Source organism: Sinocyclocheilus rhinocerous, unplaced genomic scaffold, assembly GCF_001515625.1.
Source record: "Sinocyclocheilus rhinocerous isolate Xijiao unplaced genomic scaffold, SAMN03320098_v1.1 scaffold128, whole genome shotgun sequence".
In the NCBI taxonomy this organism is placed as follows: Eukaryota; Metazoa; Chordata; class Actinopteri; order Cypriniformes; family Cyprinidae; genus Sinocyclocheilus; species Sinocyclocheilus rhinocerous.
This window is the reverse complement of record NW_015666174.1, coordinates 290,549-311,474: the sequence shown is the minus strand read 5'-3', so window position 1 is coordinate 311,474 and position 20,926 is coordinate 290,549. Positions and strand designations below refer to the sequence as shown.

The following is a 20,926-nucleotide window of genomic DNA, read 5'->3' as shown; positions in this document are numbered from 1 at the left end:
CATGTAAAGTGTGTTCAACCATACCATATCCAAGACTTTGAGGTTGCCATAGGAGAAAGCTTTTTGCAAAGTGATTTCTGTTAAATAAAATATCTCCTTTTGAATTGGACTTTGAGCTTTGTAACTTTGCAAATCTTTTTTATGCTCAAACAGCATCATTACAGACTCACTAAAGTTGAAAAAGTGAAAAAGCATAATAGGACCCCTTTAAGTCATCTTGTGTCCCACACGCTGGTTGAGAACCACGGTATTATATTAAATTATACCTCACTTCCTCTTGCCAAGGCAAATCCTCCACCCAGGAGCAGCACTATGTTCCAAGGCATGTGTTCATGTATCACCTTCCAGTTTAGAAGAGTGGGAGTACCCCTCAGTTTGTTCTTCTTGTCCTTCTTCTGTTTTTCTTCTTTTTAATAAAACAGACAGTCCAGTAAATTTGGTTTAAGACCTAGTTTAAACTGATGGCACAATGTTTCGTTCAAATACTCTGAATGCAGAAGCACCTTACCTTCCCCCACTCCTTCAGCTTCTTCATCATGTTCATCATTTGCACTGACAGAACATGAACAGTCTAGCCGAGATGGAATGATGAAGAACAGGGTTGACATGAAAATGGCCACAGTGCCATCGGTGACATATCTTCACCGAGGAAAATAGAAAGAAATTAATATGCAAAGAAGATAACTTTTTTTATGTGAACGATTTCTTAAAGGTTTTTGGGTGAAGTTTACTCACTGTCCATTTTTGTTAAAGAGCTCAGTAGCCCAGCCTGGCATGAACCCTGGTTCTCGTGTGAACCACAGGATCACCAGGATCACAAAGATGACAAGCACTGCGCCCTCAGCAAAAGATATCGGGCCCAACTTCTTGTATTCATTTTTCATCACTCTGTAAGCTTCTTTGTCTCCCTCATTTTTCAAACCGCAGCCAAAACTGTTTTTTAAGCTGAAAAACAAAATCACCTCAAATTGAAATAATCTAATAACACTTACTTTATGTCCTAGACACACTATGTAATTTAATGTAAAGCATGCAGGTTACTTACTTAAATCCCAAGTACATGAACTGCAGCCAAAACCAAGAGAGCGCAAGCATCAGCACCATGTTAGGAAAGGCAAAACCGAACCAGCTGGCAAAGTTGATCACGTCATTGTTATCTGGAAAAATGCTGCAAAAATATGTGTGAGAAGAGACCTTGCTCCATTACTGTTTGCACATTTGTATGTTGTAGGTCTAACAGTTTGTGTGCACAACAATGCACAACACCTATATATATATATATATATAATGTATTATTATTAAAATAACAGGATATTTGACAGACATACTCATCCATCTGGCCCTTGAGAATAAGATTTGGTGTGGTGCCCGTTAGGGTGGCAGTTCCTCCAATGCTGGCAGAGTAACACACAGATAGACTCATTCCTTTAAAGAGACGAAGGTACTTCACTTCACGTTCTTTCCTCCTGCGTTCAGAGAGTGCATTGATTCTTGCCTCCAGATCTGGGTTGTCTGTCAAAATTTAGGTGGGATGTAAGTTTTAAGACTGTGCTTTATTACCACTGATTGGTAAAATAGGCAACACTGTATTCTCGAACACTAATTTCTGTGACCCTTTCACTCTCTCATTTCATATAAAAGCATGGCACCACTTTGCATCTCAGTTATCGGTTGTAGTCAAAATGAGCTTTTTGAAACTTCAGATCAACTGAACCAATTGCTTCACAAAATGATTCATTCTTTGGAAGCTTTTGAAACATGAATGCTCGCTTCATTTGAGATTGTCAAAACGGTGTAGAGGCAATGAAAACACAGCCCAAATGCAAACACAGTTTACAAACCAGCTGCAAAATTTTTAATAAAAGTGTAATATACATATAATAATATAATAATAAAAAAAAACTGAACCTACATTATAAAACAGGCCCGAGATCAGTTAAACCCATTAATTAGCTGGTTCATTGGTTTCCATTTATCATTTAGCAGACGCTTTTATCCAAAGCGACTTACAAATGAGGACAATAGAAGAAATCAAAACCAACAAAAGAGCAATGAAATGTGCTATGATAAGTCACAGTTAGTCTTACACAGTAAATGTAGCAAGTTTTTTTTTATTATAAATAAAAAGAAAACAAGTCGAAAGAATATTAAAAAAATAGAGAACGCTAGTGTTAGAGGGTCATTTTTTAGAATAGAGAGTGCAAGTATTAAAGGGTGAAGTTTTTTTTAGTAAATAAAAAGAAAACAAGTAGATAAAATAGAAACAGATAGTGCAAGTGTCAGAAGGTCAAGTGTAGATGGAAGAGATGTGATTTTAGCCACTTCTTGAAGATGGCTTAAGACTCAGCTGCTCGGATTGAGTTGGGCAGGTCATTCCACCAGGAAGGTAAGAGTCAGTGAAAGTGATTTTGTGCCTCTTTGGGATGGCACTACAATGCACCGTTCATTTGCAGAACGCAAGTTTCTGGAGGGCACATAAGTCTGAAGTAGTGAATTTAGGTAAAGAGGTGCAGAGCCGAGGTTGTTTTGTAGGCAAACATCAATGCCTTGACTTTTTTGCAAGCAGTTGGTAGTCAGTGCAAATTGAAGAACAGAGGTGTGACATGTGCTCTTTTTCGCTCTTTAAAGACTAATCTTGCAGCCGCATTCTGGATTAGTTGTGGAGGTTTGATAGAACTGACTGAAAGATCTGCCAAGAGAGTGTTGCAATAGTCCAGCCTGGACAGAACAAGAGCTTGAACAAGGAGTTGTGAAGCATGTTCCGAAAGAAAGGGCCTGATCTTCCTAATGTTGTATAATGCAAATCTGCAGGACCGGACAGTTTTAGCAATGTGGTCTATAAAATTCAGCTGCAATGTGGTCTGTGAAATTTAGCTGATCATCAATCATGACTCAAAGGCTCCTGGCTTTTCTTGAATGAGTTATGGTTGTTGGATAGCTGGATGGTGAAATTATGATGAAGTGATGGGTTGGCAGAAACCACAAGCAATTCTGTCTTGGCAAGGGTGAGTTGAAGGTGATGGTCCTTCATCCAGCAAAAAATGTCTGTTAGACATGCTGAGACTCAAGCAGCTACCGTTGGATCATCAGGATGGAATGAGAGGTAGCGTTGAGTGTCATCAGCATAGCAGTGATATGAAAAGCCATGTTTCTGAATGACAGAACCTAGTGATGCCATGTAGACAGAGAAGAGAAGTGGTCCAAGAACTGAGCCCTGAGGCACCCCAGCAGCTAGATGTTGTGACTTTGACACCTCAGCCCTCCAAGATATCTTGAAGGACCTATCTGAGAGGTAAGACTCGAACAACTGGAGTTCAGTTCCTGAGATGCCCTTTGCCAACAGGGTTGAAAGGAGGATCTGGTGGTTAACCAAGTCAAAAGCAGCGGACAGATCCAGCAAGATAAGTATTGAAGATTTGGAAGGACATGTAGATGTGTATATGCTGTGTCAGGAACCATGTTGAGGTTAAGAGTGAAGAGGAAGTGATCCAATGTGTGCAGTGGAGTAACCAGCACATGATCAGTGGAGCAGTGGCGTGTGTAAATAAGGCCCAATTGGTTACCTAATTTGTGAGTAGCCGCAGTTAACACTCGCTCGAGATCAAAAGAGGCAAGTAGAGTGTGGAAGTCTGCAGCCTGAGGTTTATCTAGGTGTATGTTGAAGTCTCCAAGCATAACCAGAGGAGTACCATCCTCTGGGAAGTTTGAGAGCAACACATTTAACTCCTCCAAGAAGTTAGTGGTCCTGGGGGTCGATAAACAACTATAAAATTGATTTTAAGAGGGTGGGTGATAGTAAATGAATGTGATTCAAAGGAGCTGTAGATACCCAGAGATGGTAAAGGATTAAATTTCCAATCATTAGAGATAAGCAGACCAGTACCTCCACCTCTTCCAGTCAGACGAAGGCTGTGGGAAAAAGAGAAATTATTGGAAAGGGCTGCAGGTGTAGCAGTGTCCTCTGGTTTGATCCAAGTCACTGTCAGGGCCATGAGGTTGAGCCTTGAATGACTATTAATAGAAGTGATGAATTCTGCTTTGTTTACCGCAGACTGGCAATTCCAGAGACCAATAGGAAAAGAAAGTAGTGTATTAGCGGACATAGGCAAAATGTGCAGGTTGTCAGGTTTGTGCTGCCTACAGTGTGTGATGCGTGGTTTGGGACTATTAGTAATAATAGGGATATGGAAACACATAATAAATATCGGTCATAAAAAGTGAAACTGAAGTGAAACAAGTTGTAGGAAAAAGAAGGAAATGGTGTTTACCATCAACACCCCTTAGTGGCAAACCATCAGGATTTAGAAATGCTTCGAAACCCAAACAGTATGATGTAATGAAACCTCATTCGCAGAAATCACACAGATTTGAAGCTTTACGACATATTTAAGATAGTATAGACCTTAATTAGGGTGCCATATTGAATTGAACGAGGATGAAAATGAGGCTGTAAAGGATAGACTTGCCGTCTTTACAATGGAATGCTTTAATTTAATAAAGGTCCTAGATCATTTAATTTCGTAACTGACAACTTTCCAAATTGTTTTATGGTGTTTTTGTCTAATGATTTTTTTTTTTTCTTTCGGAAAGACGTTTGGTCAGCTGAAAAATTGATATATAACTTCTATACTTCTATCACTCACAACCTAATTATTTTGTCAAAAATTCAATATTATGCTACACTGACTAAAGTCTACAGTTTAACATTATAAAATAATAAATTCATTTCAATTCAGTGACCATTATTTGTTGTGCAGCAGAATAATAATAATAAAAAAATGTTTTAAAAGTGTCAACATGTTGGACTTACTGTTGGGTTTGTCTCCAGTGACATTGTCCAAAGGATGTTTGATGTTGACCTCGGTCAACTCAAATGCTCGGTTATCTTGGCCTTCCCTAAGCTCTTTCTCATCGCTGTCGGCCTCTGTGGCACTGAGCTGTTCTAGAACAGCTTGAGAAATGGGCAACATCATGGCTGTGGTGGCCGTATTGCTGATCCACATTGAGAGGAAGGCTGTTACGATCATGAACCCCATCATCAGCCTGCAGAAGTTAACAGACAGCAAAAACAGGTGAGTGTGTGAGTGAGACAGAAATAAAGTAGGCTATAAGTTTTCAATGTGTTTGATCTTACAAAGCAGGCCGAACTCCAACTATTAGGAGAACACTCAGGGCGATACGCTTATGGAGATTCCAGTGTTCAACAGCTATAGCCACCAGTAGACCCCCAATAAACAGCATGTTGGTGTCCTTTAGGTACTCAACACACACCTGAAAGACAAAGTAACAGTTACATATGTGACCCTGGACCACAAAACCAGTCTTAAGTCGCTGGGGTATATTTGTAGCAATAGCCAAAAATACACTGTATGGGTCAAAATTATAGATTTTTCTTTTATGCCAAAAATCATTATGATATTAAGTAAAGATCATGTTCCATGAAGATATTTTGTACATTTCCTACCGTAAATATATCAAAACTTCATTTTTGATTAGTAATATGCATTGCTAAGGACTTCATTTGGACAACTTTAAAGGCGATTTTCTCAATATTTTGATTTTTTTGCACCCTCAGATTCCAGATTTTCAAATAGTTGTATCTCGGCCAAAAATTGTCCTATCCTAACAAACCATACATCAATGGAAAGCTTATTTATTCTTACTTCAGTCTTACTTAAGACTGGTTTTGTGGTCCAGGGTCACATATTTAGTTCTGCTCAGTATGGCTTCGGTTTAAAATGCAGTACTAGCCTGCTGTTTACTATATACAGTGTGCACTGTACAGAGCCATCATAAAGACATGGTGATGGGAAAAGAAAATTAGATATTAGGAAAAATGATATTTCAATGCTTTTTTTGCTGTCTCACAAAACTTTTGTGTTCCGTTGTGAAACATTTGTGCTGCAAATAATGTGAGAAAATTGCTTTTGCAACACTTTTTCAAGAGAATGCAAAAGATTGATGATTGAATGCAGTTTCTCGGGGGAACACAACAGTTTTTCGTGTATTATATACACATTTATTTTAAACAATTGTTATGGGATTAGTTTGCTTTTCCATTATTTTAGGGTATAAAATGATGCAAAATGCTAATTATGTATTTTTTTTGTATGATACCTTTCCAGATTCCATGATGCCCATCATTGGGAAGAGGATGACAGGCAGCAGAGCAGTGATGGCCAGCGGCATGCACTCTGTACACCAGTACAGCGCCATCAGGATGATGGCAAAACCACATCTTGCCTCCTGAAGAACAGAAGTGTCACAGTGTAAGTGAACTAGGGAATACATCACCTATTCAAGTAGCAGTGGGACACATTTCTATAGAAGAGAATTATTGGATGTGAATGAGATGCATAACACATCAAAGATGCAATCTCAAATCTATGGCAATCCTCTCATCTTAGGTTGTCAAAGGGGAGGAAAGGGTGTGATTCAATTCTGTTAAAAATCTATTACATCTGGTGAAGGTACCAGGGGTCACTACTGTATCTCTTGAAGACCTATTTAGACTCATCTATCTTTATATGGCCAAAAAGTATATTGTGATAGCTTGTAATGTAAATCAATGCTTTGATCTTTATAGCAGTACAGTATAGCAGACTACTTACATAAAATATATATAAATATTAGTCATCATATAAATATCAGTCATCACTCTATATCTCCCAATATTATGGCTTAGTAAGATGATATTTAAAAGATATTTCATATTTGAATCATATTTAATTAGATACAATTTTAACCTCAATCCAGTAAATCCATTCTGAAATATTACTACAAATATAAAGGTTATTCGTATGTTTACTTTATAAAGATTGGTAAATATTTCACAGCAAAAACACACATGTACCATGACCTGAAGGTGAACATTTTTAAAATGATACTAAAAGGTCTTTTACTTGCTAAAAAGTATAAACTATCAGACGGTGGGAGGCATGTACAGTACAAGATTGTGTACAACAGGTTTTTCAGGAAAGGTTTGATCATGCTTTTTTTAATAAATTCAAACATTTTAATAATAGTATGACAGTATACTGTGGTACATGATGGGTTGTATAACAATCATATCTTGTGTAAGGGCTTTTAAAAAATACAAAAAATAAAATGCATTCAGTAGTTTAGCCACTTGGGGTTCTTAAATGTCTGATTGTTCCTTTTTACTCCAAAAATTGAGTCAAATATCCAGTTTTGTTCAATATTTTTTCAGCTGAAGCTCTCTAGGTCAAAGTAACCTGGTCTCCAGGTCTTGAGTAACTTTGGGCCATATGACTTTAAATTTTTTGTTTGTGACTTGAGGATGACCTCTGCAAGCTGTGTAAATAAAGTGTCCAGCATGCCACAGTTCATAAATACCAACAGTGCATTTTTCAGCCATCATTCAGCTGCTGATGAGGCTTATTTTTTCAATTTAAATCTTAAAAATGTAAATCTTTTATATTATTATTTTTTTAATGTTTAGATGTCACATTGTCATATTTCAGTAATTTGGCTATATAAATTCACAAACACAAAATGTAGATGCATAGAGAAAGTGTTTTGCTTAAGATGTTCATGACAAGGACTTTGCAGAAGATTTTCACAAAATACTTCTGCTCCAGCAGAAAAGTACTTACCGGAGTTGGGAAGACCAGCGGCAGGGGCAATATAAGAAGGGGGGTGATGAAGATGATGAAGTAGTTTCTGTTAACCCACAGCCAGCGTAGAACCGATGCCATGTCTCCTGGCCCTCAGCTGCAGATGTCAGGTGTGTGCTAGATGGAGAGTGCTGGAGAGTGCTGATGGTGTGAGTGCAGCAAAGGAGGTCGAGCGTGATCAATGTGTTTATAGGCATCGTCACATAAAATTAAACATTAACTGTGTGAACAAGAGGAGGGTAAATAGGGGTATGAAGAAGGGGAGGGTAAAAGAGATGGCAAACAAAAAATATTAACCCTTTTGTTATCTTTTTTTTAAAGCCACAATTCATTGTTTTGTTGGAGCACTGACTAATGGATTTATTGAAAGCATATCTGAACTTTTCACACTGCCAATGTCACCCTGATAAGTGTTTCTCTTACACCAGAGATATGTAAAGAATGTTTCTGTTCACTTCTGGGAAAATAAGAGACGAAAGTGCAGGAATATACTTTATGAAAATATAATTGTCCGTGTGCTGGCTTTTAAAGGGGTCATATGATGTTGCTAAAAAGAACATTATTTTGTGTATTTGGTGTAATGAAATGTGTTTATGCGGTTTAAGGTTCAAAAAACACATTATTTTCCACATACTGTACATTATTGTTTCTCCTCTATGCCCCGCCTTTCTGAAACGCGTCGATTTCTACAAAGCTCATCGGTCTGAAAAGCGAGGTGTGCTCTGATTGGCCAGCTATCCAGTGCGTTGTGATTGGCCGAATATCTCAAGCGTGTGACGGATGTGTTACGCCCCTTACCATATTGTGATGATGCCCTGTCCGGCCGGAGGACAAAAACATTAAAACCGAAGGCCAAACAAAGTAGTTTCGCTTTCACAACGAAACACAGCGCCTTCACGACATGGCGGCGCCGGCAACAATACTACAGCGAGAATAAAAGTTACGCCTTCTTTCTTTGCGTGAACATTTGGGCGGCGTTATGCAAATCTTCCCACATCGTGACGTAGACATGTGGGGGCGTGTTAGAACAAGCCGTTTTAGGAGGGCGTAGTTGACTCTTAATGTAATTACCAATATTACATGACATATCAATCACTCATTTGGACTTTCATTTGGCAGTGGCCATATGGATTGAGTCAAGATAATACTTTTAAATGAGTAACTTCCAAGTTCCTGAATTTGGACTTTTATCTCTTTTTCAATGACCCACTTATGGATTTTGGCCTCAATAAAAGACAAAGTCCTTTCATTTTACATTATCATCTAATTTACACAAAGCAGTCTGTGCTATTTCTGAATAATAACATCTGGCAGAACATCAAGTTATAGCCTTAAAGGAAATATCAAGAAACAAAAGTGATACGAGTTATCTGAGATTCCAGTTTATTCTTCAGTGCAAATTACTAATTATTTACTGAAATATCTAACAAGTACCTTAATCGCAATAATAAAAATTAACAATACATTTTTTTTAAGCTACTTTAAGTCACATTAATAAAGACAAGGTAACGTTTCAGCTTATAGCCACTAAATTCAAATAATAATGACTGGTTTATAAGAATAATGTTGACCTTATCCTAGTTTATTTATAAGCCTGTCTGTCAGTCTGTCTTTTCTAGAACCCGGAAAGAAAAAACAAGAAAAAAACACTTAAATGTAAAAAAGAAACAAAACACATAAATATAACATTTAAAGAAAAGGCTCAGATTCATTTATATATTTTGTCTGCTCTTTCTTTTGATGAAATAGTAGCAAAACACAAATATTTACAATAAACATTCTGCAAAATAATCTTTAGTCCCAAGATGAAATCGCTTTCTCCCAGCCATTTCTTTATCTCCTAATCCATTATTTTCCAGTTCATATAGTTTGCAAATAGATTTAAGAAAGAATGCAAGTATGTCATCACCGTCTGTTACATTTCAAATACTAAACACTCTGTTAACTCAAGACATCACAGGTGAATAGAGAAAATATTTTAACTCATAGATATCACCATGCTTCCCCTATTGATTAGTCACAGTACATTTAGACAATTGTTTTGAATTACAACATTTCTGTAATTTTATGTTTAAATATGCAACTGAGGCATTATCTAAATAAATATGCACTGATTTGCATACATTTCCAGAACAGAAATCTGAACATTGGATAAAGCCAGTTTCACAATTCTTGTTTCATTTTGTTGATATATTACAGTTAACGGTTTTTGCAGAGGGGATATGTATTTGTAATACATATTTTTAAATCAGAAAATACTTTCAACAGCCAGAAAAAAAATTAATAAATAAATAAAATCACCATATTTTTAGAAATTAAATAGATAAATCAGGAGAATGATATATGAAAAACGTTCATAATATACAGTAGATAGGAATAAAACTGTGTAATGACAGTTTGGTGTATGTACCATATGTAAGTAATGCAGTGCAAGCACAGTAAAATAAAGAATTAAAAAAAAGGAAAATTCAACAACAGAAATGATTGTGATACTAATAAGTCTATAGTGTAGAGCAGCTAATGGAGGTACAGTGCTATTTCCTCCAATGATTTCAGCACCTTGGTCAGCACACCTGTCATATTAATCTGAACAGCATTTTTAACATCTTTTGATGCAAATACTTCCGTAGTGGGCTTAAAGACCTTCCTCACTATAGCTCAAGGCTCTTATATATACATAAATGTTTTAAATACTCATCTCTAATTTGTTTCATTAGAAAGTTAAAGACTGAACATCAGCCGTGTCTACAAACACAGCGAGTTGAGTTGCTCAGACAGTGAAATCAATAGTTGGCAGCTCAATAGTAGTTCAATAGTTTATTTAGGCCACTTACACATTCCCACTTATTACAGTTATACTCGCTATTACCCGTATACATTTCAGACCTATTTGGTTACATCCTTGTTAAATTTTCTTAACTTTAAATCAACTAAAAGGCCTTAATCATAACATGAAGGATTAATGGTAACAGGACAATTTTGTAGTAATCATTGATTTTTTTTTTCAGACTAAACAAACAGGGTGGGTGACTTTTGGAGCCATCGATCGGCACAGATGTCTGAGCTGTCCTCTGTCATTCTTTCACACTGGTGATTCTAGAGCATTTCAGGCACTCGCTGCTGACAGATGTGCCATTAAAAATGAAATTTGGGATTTTATTGTGCCTTGTTTTGGCGACTTGTTTTGCTGCGGAGGGTGAGTGTCCCACAAGCTGCTTCATTATTATTCTTATTGAGCTTTCAATTTTTTTTTATTTTTTTTTATTTTCCACAGAAACATGCACGGGACGCTGTCAGAGTGGCTTTGATCCTACAAAGAAATGCCAGTGTGATAGAATGTGCAAGTACTATGGAAGTTGCTGTGAGGATTTTGACAGCGCTTGTCGAACAAAAGGTAAGAACTTAATGTACATTCAAATTGTAATAAATGTCAACCTTTTAATGATGCATTTTTATATACTGTACACTATGGTAAGATTTTGTAATGTTTTTTTTGAAAGAAGTCTCTTATGCTCACCAAGGCTGCTTTTATTTGACAAAAATATAATAACAGTAGTAATATTATAAAATATGATTACAATTTAAAATAGGTGTTTAAATATATTTTAAAATGTCATTTATTCCTATGATGGCAAAGCTGAATTTTCAGCAGTCATTACTCCAGTCTTCAGTGTCACATGATCCTTCAGAAATCATTCTAATATGCTGATGATTTGCTGCTGTTGATATTTTTGTTTGAAATAAAAAAGAAAATATAACACTGTACAAGCCTTTACTGTCACTTTTGATCAATTTAATGTCATTCTTAATAATAAAAAAAAAAACTTACTGACACCAAACTTTTCAACAGCAGTGTATATTTGTATTTGAATGTACTGAATGTAATGTTTAGTATTTATTTATTTACTATATATAGTACTTTCTACTGTCCTCGCTTATTACACGGTGAGCGTGATTTCACCAAGTACAACATGTTCCTGGATTAACATCCTTGTTGATCCTGGAACAACATTCCGATTAACCAATCAGAATTGAGGGATAACTTTTCAGGAAATATCTGTTTTAGGCTTACGATCAGGGTTAGGTGCTTCTACACCCTTGGAATGAATTATGGGTAGGGTTAGGTTTAGGGGTAGGGATTGGGTTTAGTCTATATTTTTGGACAGTAATGTTGATCCAGGATCAACAAAAGATGTTGATCAAAATCACAGCGACCCTTATTACACAGAGACAACTATAAGTAGGACACTCATGGGATGATTTCCAAGTGTAAACACTGGTGCTCTCAAAACAATGCTGTGTTTGTTTGAGCAGCTGGAACAGTCCTACATTGCAACACTGGCTCATCCAATGGTGTAAGTTTGGGGAGGGGCTTTCTGTTTTGTCTGACCAATAGCAGCTGAGGGGAGGGTTTGGGAAACCTGTTTACAATTAGGTTGTAATTGGGCACTTGTGGGGCTCTGTGGACTTTACCCTGACTTTACTTCACTGTGAAATTAACTTTTAAAACACAATTAATATAAAATATACAACATATACACATACATATATGTGACCCTGGACCACAAAACCAGTCTTAAGTCGTTAAGTCGTATATTTTTAGCAATAGTCAAAAAAACATTGTATGGGTCAAAATTATCGATTTTTCTTTTATGCCAAAAATCATTAGGATATTAAGTAAAGATCATGTTCCATGAAGATATTTTGTAAATTTCCTACCGTAACTATATCAAAACTTTTTGATTAGTAATATGCATTGCTAAGGACTTCATTTGGACAACTTTAAAGGCGATTTTCTCAGTATTTTGATTTTTTTTGCACCCTCAGATTCCAGATTTTCAAATAGTTGTATCTCAACAAAATCTTGTCCTATCCTAACAAACCATACATCAATGGAAAGCTTATTTATTCAGCTTTCAGATGATGTATAAATCTTAATTTAAAAAAATTGACCCTTATGACTGGTCTTGTGGTCCAGGGTCACATATTGTATAACTAAACAAACGAAAGGAAAAAATAAAACATGAACAACCAAAAGGACATCAGCACAACAAACCATTTTTTTTGCATTTGCTTTCCGAAAAATCCAGAGATGTAGCTACCCCACCTCTGATTTTAAATATTAGCCTGAAGAGTCGTGAAGTTCCACCTGCATTTGTTCATGTGAGGCTTTTTTTTTTGTGCAAATTTACAACTTGACTGGAAACGACGCACAATAAAAATATCCTGTTCACAGGTGATATTTACCTTGATTTTGCTTTGTTTTCTTCACACATGACCTGTCTCTTATCTAATGCTTGCACTTCAGTGACACTAATTACCCTTGTGGTAATCAAGTACACTAACCTTTGATAAAACTTTATTACTCGCAAAATTGTTTGTTGTGGGGAAAATGAAAACTGTGGTAAATTGACTGAAAGTCTGTGACAAGGGTAAAACAATATATCTATACAAGGCTATATAAAATGTTTTAAGTAACAAAAATAAATGAAGTTACTTTTCATTAAAAGCAACCCCTAGGACACGTAGTACAAAGTGTCTGAAATTCAGTTTGGTGACAAAAAGTACACATTTCACTTTTAAAGGAATAGTTTGCCCCAAAATTTAAATTCGCAAAAACAATTTACTCACCCTCAGGTCATCCAGGATGTAGATGTGTGTGTTTCTTTATCAGAACAAATTTGAAAACATTTAGCATTCCATCACTTGCTCACCAGTGGATCCTCTGCAGTGAATGGGTTCCGTCAGAATGAGAATCAAAACAATTGCTTAAAAACATCACAATAATCCATATACAGGGAATAGACTTTTTCACAGGAGGAAGTGCTATTATTATGCATGTTGGCCAGAAGTGACAGTTTAAAATTAAATGCCTTAAAGATTGGTTTCTTACAAAACTGCCGCTTTTCAATTCACAAGACATTAATTGATGGACTGGAGTCATGTGGATTACTGTGATGTTTTTATCAACGGTTTGGCTCTCATTCTGACGGCACCCATTCACTGCAGAGGATCCATTGGTGAGCAAGTGATGTAATGCAAAATTACTCCAAATCCTGAGGGTCAGTAAGCAAAAGGTGAGTTTCAGCAAGTTTTGGGTGAACTATTCCTTTCATGTCTTATTAAAGAAAAAATAACCGGACATTGTGAAAATCCTGTACTCATTGAATGTTTTAACTTTCTCCTCAGTTGCCCGTGGTGACATGTTTGATGTGCCTGAGGAGGATCTGACCTCTTCAATGTCACCGACAAAAGAATCTAATGTGACAGCCACCACCGCTCTGCCCCTTACCACCACAAGTCCCCCTCCTATGTCTCCTACAACTCCATCTGATCCAGACGCCGTCATCTGTAGCGGCCGCACCTTTGACGCCTTCATGCAGTTAAAGAATAGTTCAATCTATGCATTCAGAGGTGAGTTTAGAAGCTACATTCAATCTGTATGCATTTTTTCTCAGTTCAGACTGACTAACTGCACAACACCTTCTTCATTTGTGTTCTAGGGGACTATTTCTTTGAGCTAGATGACAGATCTGTCATGCCTGGGTATCCCAAACTCATCAAGGATGTGTGGGGCATCTCCAGTCCCATTGATGCTGCTTTCACGCGCATCAACTGCCAGGGAAAAACATATATATTCAAGGTCTGTGCATGTAAGGTTACATATTAAGGGCTCATTAACACTCATTTTGAAATCCAGATCTATTCATTAAAAAAAAAAAAAACATTTAAAATAAACAATCTTTGAATAAAACTAAAATATTTAGAACATACTACTGATATTCCACTGCATGCTGAATCTCAGGGTAACAAGTACTGGCGTTTTGATGGTGATGTCTTGGATGAGGATTATCCAAGAGACATATCGGTGGGCTTTGAGAAGATTCCGGATGATATTGATGCCGCATTTGCAATCCCGGCTCCAGGCCATCACGGGAGGGAAAAAGTGTATTTTTTTAAAGGTATGTGAAAATCAAATGAAGGTTGTAATAGAGTGCTGCAAGCATGATTTATTTTTGTAGGCCAAAACCAGAAATAAGTTAGCATTTGAGCACTTCCGGTTCCATTGTCCTGAAGTCATTAGGTTGTTTTGAATGGGTTTTTAGTTAAATGCCTGAAATAAGGTCTGTGGTGAACACAAGCTCGAGATATTTTCATATTTTATTCAAGACATGCTGTAAAATACACCAGTTATTGGTGATGTTGAAGTCAAACGACCATGGTGCAGATCATGTATAGCCTACATTTAGCTTGTTACTTCTGGTGATTATATTTAAGGTTCAAAATTCATAAAAGTTAATGTTCATTTTTATGTTCATTATGTTAAAAAAAAAATCATATTGAGTTTTTGTCAAGGGAATTGGGGTGATAGTAACTTTTGGGTTGGCCTACAAAAATACGTCTGCAGCACTTTATAAAATAGATTTATTCAATATTTAATGTTTCCTTTGTTCCCACAGGGGACCAGTACTACCAATATGAGTTCAAACACCAACCTTCCCATGAAGAATGTGACCGCATGACCAAATCCTCACCCTCTGTTGCCTTCACACGTTATACAAACCTGTACTGTGACTTGGATAATGTGTTTGCTCTGCTCTTTCAAGGCAGTAAGTCTGTGTGCATATGTTGTTTAAGCAGGGGGTTCAATAAATGTCTGGTTTGCTGAAATATTCCCTGTCCACCCAGTTCAGGGGCATCACAAAGGACCACGTTTCATTTCCAAAGACTGGATTGGCATCAAACCTCCCATAGATGCAGCAATGGTTGGCCGACTGTACGTAAGCCCTGGTCCCTCACCATCTCCAGCCACCAGCCTGAGCAGGGGCCGAACCGGACAGAGAAAGAAGACTAGGGGCCGAGGAGCCAGAGTGAGCCGTTCACTGTTCTGGGAAGACTTCGGATTGGACTATGAGGAAAGGTTTGTTAATTACTGAGGTCAGTTGAGAGGACATTTGGACAGTAGATGTATAGATTATATGTCTAAATGTGTGTTATATAGGTATTATGGAGCAGAGAAGCGTGGTAAAAACCAGAAAAAGGGCCGTGGAAGACGTCCATCTTTGTTTGACATGAGCTATGATCCAGATGACTACATAGATCATGTGGAGATTGTTCAAGAGAAGGCCACACCTGTACAGAATGTCTTCTTCTTTAAGAAAGGTACTTCAGACAAAGATACTGTTCTGTTGATTCTCCTTTTAAGGTGCATCATTAAAAAAATCTGTGTTCAAAATTTTGTTTACCATGATTCTCTGTGGTAAGTCTAGAATAATGAATTAAATTGAGCAGCTTTTTCGTTTTTATCATAAAAATCTTGTTAAAACACTTGTTTACAGAATGTCTTCTTCTTTAAGAAAGGTACTTCAGACAAAGATACTGTTCTGTTGATTCTCCTTTTAAGGTGCATCATTAAAAAAATCTGTGTTCAAAATTTTGTTTACCATGATTCTCTGTGGTAAGTCTAGAATAATGATTTAAATTGAGCAGCTTTCAGGTTTACATCATAAAAATCTTGTTAAAACTTGTTAAAAAATCAACACCATGCTAAAAAAAAGAGAGAAGTATGTTTTTTCTTTTTCAAGAAATTAACTTTTATTCAGCAAGGATGCATTCAATTGATCAAAAGTGACAGTAAAGACATTTATAATGTTAAAAACGATTTCTTCTTTAAATAAATGCTGTTCTTTTGAACTTTCTATTCATAAAAGAATCCTGAATAAAATGTATCAAGTTTTCCCAAAAATATGAAGCAGCACATTTTGATAATAAGAATCATTTATAATAATAAGAAAGGTCTCTTGAGCACCGAGTCAACATATTAGAATGATTTCTGAAGTTATATTTTTTATTATTTTAAATTGCAATAACGTTTCACACTATTACTGTTTTAATGTAGTTTTGATCAAATAAGTGCAGCCTTGGTGAACATTCTTACTGACACCAAAGTTTAGTGTGTATGTTTTATGTTATTAAAACAAATTGTATTTGTCATTTTGTCAGTATTCGTATTAATATTGTGGAATTTCTCCTCTAGATAAATACTACAGGGTGGACCTGCAGACCAAACGGATTGACTACGTAAACCCTCCTTACCCAAGATCCATTGGCAAATATTGGTTGGGATGTAAAGAAAAGGATTTGTCAGAAAAAAGATAAGAAACAAGGTTTTCATATTTGAGTTGAAAATGAAGACTTTGATGTTATTGCTTAATTAGATGTAATTTATTAGGATTAATCATTACTATCAATATTATAGTTCTCTAAGTATTCCTGATGTGTTAAATTACAGTAATATCTGACAATAGTTTTGCATGCATTATGAAAAAGCTTCTAATAACCTTATTACTATGATGCAATAAGATACAATGATCTCGACTGAACTTATGAACTGTTCTTGTTATAAGTTTGAAAATACTGAATAATAAACTGTGCAATCATTATTGTGTTATTTTCTTCATTTGTTATGTTTTGATATGTGCAAAACATCAAACTTATTAAATATATATCCTAAAGCAGTACTGTTAGACACCCTGGTTTAGCATGCTGGTTTGCAATTTATAATAAGCAATATGTGGTGCAAAAAAAAAAAACCTTTTCAAAATAATTTTTCTAATCTTCATTCAAAGATTATGCTTATGCTGTTATGCATATATTTTTTTATTAATTTATTCATAATTTATGCAAACTGCATGCCTGAATATAAGCAGAAAGCTGGTTATTGGCCAATTGATTATATTATATTATATTATATTATATTATATTACATTACATTACATTACATTACATTACATTATATTATATTATATTATATTGAGGAATCGATTTTTAAGGAACAAAATAAAAAAAGTGTTTGTTACCTAAGTTTGAGAAAAATGCAAAGAATGATGCATGCTTCAAGGAAGGTAAACAAGCTGTTTCATATCTAGTATATGGTATATATAGTTTCAATCTACTATTAGCTATATCTCAAAACAAGCTGGTAGGTTAAGTGTAAGCTTAAAGATGGAAGAGGAAGTTCCTATGATTTCACATTCTTCAACTCCTATTTATCCCAATGACAATATCATCCTCTAGTGGCACAAATGAGTGTGGCACTCATAGAGAGGTGCAGTATGGCCATTAATAGACAATTGAGTGTAATTGAGCTATGAGTGAACACCACTCCAACAGCAAAAAAAAAATGCCATACACTTCTGAATATGTTCGTCATAGACAACAGTTGCACAACAAACTGAGACAGGAATGAAAGCATGTGACGTGCTGGAATCACAGGATTCCAATGCATTTTACAGTGATAACATTCAGCTTTAGTTAGTTCCAGGGAAGTGGGCAAATTTCTGCATTTTAAATACCCTTTGCCTCCATCAAACTCAGTGGATGTTGGATTACATTTTCTTGAGTTGCAACGTAAAAATAGTAGCAGGCAGGAAAAAAACAAGCCTATTTAATAATTTTATAGCCCTCAAAAAGTAAATTTGACACTGTTTTAAAAATATATATATACAGATATAAAAAAAAAAATACAGATACTGTTAAAATTGCCATCAATTAAGAAAATGCTTTTGGTAGCAAAATTATGTAGTTACTACATTTACCAGCAGGGGCTAACTACTGGCCCATGCTAACCAGCTAAACCTGTTACCCCTGGCTAACGACTGTGTTTGACACGTCAAAACAGTGTTGCCAACTTAGCAATTTTGTTGCTAGATTTAGTGACACAATTTTGCATCGTGATTACGCAATGACGTCACCGCGCAATGACATCGCGTCATTCAGCAACTTTTAGCAACAAATCAACCTTCCTTTAGCAACTTCCCCTGAAAATTAGTTGGCAACACTGACGTCAAAGTGCACTCGTTGTTTAGCTCCCTGAGTAGATGCACATCTGTGATACAAGGTTAAGTTGCATAGTAAACTTAGTAAAGTTTAATGTGCAATGAAGGGATAGCTCACCAAAAAATGAAAATTCTGTCATCATTTACTCAACCTCGTGTCGCTCCAAACTTTTATGAATTTCTTTCTTCTGCTGAACACAAGATATATTCTGAAGAATGTGAGTGACCAAACCATTGACGGTAGCAACTGAGTTTCATAGTATTTTTTTCTCCCATGGCAACTGTTTCATCAACTCTGAGTAAATGATGACAGAATTTTGGGTAAGCTATCCTTTATGTGTTGTGTTACTAACATAATTTGCATGTATCTGTTCTCCATGCAGGCAAACCCACTGATTTTGTTAAGTTTCTGAATATGTCTGCACTTTTCTCATTTGCATTGCATTCATATTTATTCAGTTAGCAGGCTATATTCAGAGTGACTTAGTTAGCAACATTGTAACATAGCAAGCAATTTCTTATAAGAACCAACAATATTTACAGTTCGCACTTCGCAATGCCAAGTTTCAAGTTAAAGCTAATACACAAGCAAGTGATAACCTCTAAAAGCGAACTCACTTTTATTAGAGAGTTGTTCTGAATGGGTAAAGTCTCTGTGATAACAAGAGATCCTCTGAAGAATGCTGATAGCAGCATGTCACATAACGCTTAAAATACTTTCACATTAATATTAACTGATGTTAACCAGAGTAAGATGGGGTAAGACAGCATGAAATCTCATATCAACACTTTTGATGATTGGCTATGCTATTTAAAAAATTTTTTTTTTTCATTTTGTCATTTTGCCTAAATATCGTTGTATTTAACCCAGCATTTTTTAGAGTGCAACATTTGTGAGATTTAGTCCGTTGAAACCGTTTTGAGGTTAATTGATCTAACTGGAAAATAGTGATCTATGAAACTGTATTATGTTGAATATCAAAAGTTGTTCCCCAGAACTGGGACAGAAGGCCCCAAGTGCCATGTTGCTATTAGTATTATTATTATTTTATTGTATGGGGTTATCATTCACTTTTTCAATAAATTAGATTTCAGACATGAAAACCTATAGATTTATTGAGTGAAATCATTTAATAAATTTGCATTCATAGTGTTGCTATTATGACATATCTTCAATTAAAATATGTGCAATTAAATATGTAAATATTAATATGCCTGTACATAACTCATAGGATCAATTTACCCTTAGATGAATCTCTTTTACTGGGATTCTCCTTTGTCTCTCATCGGTTATTCAGTTATTGAACTAAATCGTCAAAATACAAATGAGCAAATGTTTCTGTTTATTTCCCTTATAATATATTTCATCATCACCCTGCACATGCTAAACACATATCTACATTTAAAAGTAAGGGTGCATTGTTCTGAAATGGATATTTACCCAATGAAAATTCTGTCATCATTTACTCACCATTATGTTGTTCCAAACCTGCCAAACCTGCATGAGTTTCTTTCTTCTGCTGAACATAAAAGAAGATATTTGGAATAATGTTGGTAACCAAACAGTTTGCAGTAGCAATTGACATCCATAGTATGGGGAAAAAAAAAAAAACTATGGAAGGCTACCGGCAACTGTTTGGCTACCATTCTTACAAATATCTTCTTTTGTGTTCAGCAATTCATTTCAGAATTCTGATGCTTCCATAAGCTTAAAAAACTGTGTAATGAACCAAAAAGTTATTTGTGTGTGTGTCTCTATACTCAGTGTATGAGTGCATATATGCCTGGTATGTGGGAATGTGTGTGTTTGCATTCATACATTTTCTTTCCAATGGATCCTCTGTTTTTTCCCGCTCCCGGGGCACAGTACTGTCACAATGGTGCTAATGACGTGTCATCGCAGCTGCGTTCCTCTCCCTTCACAGTCCGCAAACACCTGAGGCCGTCTTTTTGTTTGATGTGGAAACATCTACCATTTATTCTGCCAGTTTGGGGAAATATTTCAAGGTGTTCGGCCAGTTTTCATACTTTAGATGTATAGTGCTACTGAGAATAATTTTTGATACAAAGCCAAAATGATGCCACAGAGATCCACCTGAAAGAGAAGGAGCAATGATAGATTATGCACAGATGCTGAGGAACTGTTTTCATGGCTGGTAAAGAGAAAATGTGTTAAATTAATAAAAAGTCAATTAATAAAAAGTTAAATCCTACATGTACAATACAAATAAAAACTAATTATTTCTTATTTCATATCTGTACATTTGTGCACATTGTATATTTGTCTGCCTGATCCTGTATTCTGTATTCACTTATAGTTCTTAATACCTCTTTCCTGTCTAATGTGCCATACATTTTTAACACATCTGCATTTTTGATTTTCAAAAATGTATTTTTCTTTAAAGAATTTCTATGACTACATAACTCTAGTATGTAACAGCAAGGTTGCTA

At 35.8% G+C, this 20,926-nt stretch overlaps 2 protein-coding genes across 3 annotated transcripts; one reads left to right on the top strand and one right to left on the bottom strand.

Annotated features, from left to right (window-relative positions):
* Positions 1 to 253: 253 nt before the first annotated feature.
* On the bottom strand, positions 254 to 7,781 carry LOC107731970 (solute carrier family 13 member 2-like). 2 transcript variants are annotated; one of them, XM_016543193.1, is made up of 9 exons: positions 7,617 to 7,781; positions 6,118 to 6,246; positions 5,135 to 5,271; positions 4,811 to 5,043; positions 1,329 to 1,512; positions 1,046 to 1,168; positions 736 to 945; positions 509 to 639; positions 254 to 406 (listed from the first exon to the last, which is right to left on the bottom strand). In XM_016543193.1, exons 1-9 carry the CDS (start codon positions 7,716 to 7,718, stop codon positions 261 to 263), a joined length of 1,395 nt encoding a protein of 464 aa, XP_016398679.1. In that variant the 5' UTR covers positions 7,719 to 7,781; the 3' UTR covers positions 254 to 260. The 2 variants fall into 2 exon arrangements, with proteins under 2 accessions (XP_016398679.1, XP_016398681.1); XM_016543195.1 differs by having other exon boundaries at positions 254 to 403.
* A 2,922-nt stretch (positions 7,782 to 10,703) lies between these two features.
* On the top strand, positions 10,704 to 17,080 carry vtnb (vitronectin b). The gene is made up of 9 exons (XM_016543196.1): positions 10,704 to 10,833; positions 10,912 to 11,031; positions 13,827 to 14,051; positions 14,141 to 14,280; positions 14,443 to 14,599; positions 15,098 to 15,247; positions 15,327 to 15,558; positions 15,640 to 15,800; positions 16,675 to 17,080. Exons 1-9 carry the CDS (start codon positions 10,779 to 10,781, stop codon positions 16,794 to 16,796), a joined length of 1,362 nt encoding a protein of 453 aa, XP_016398682.1. The 5' UTR covers positions 10,704 to 10,778; the 3' UTR covers positions 16,797 to 17,080.
* The last annotated feature ends 3,846 nt before the right edge of the window (positions 17,081 to 20,926 follow it).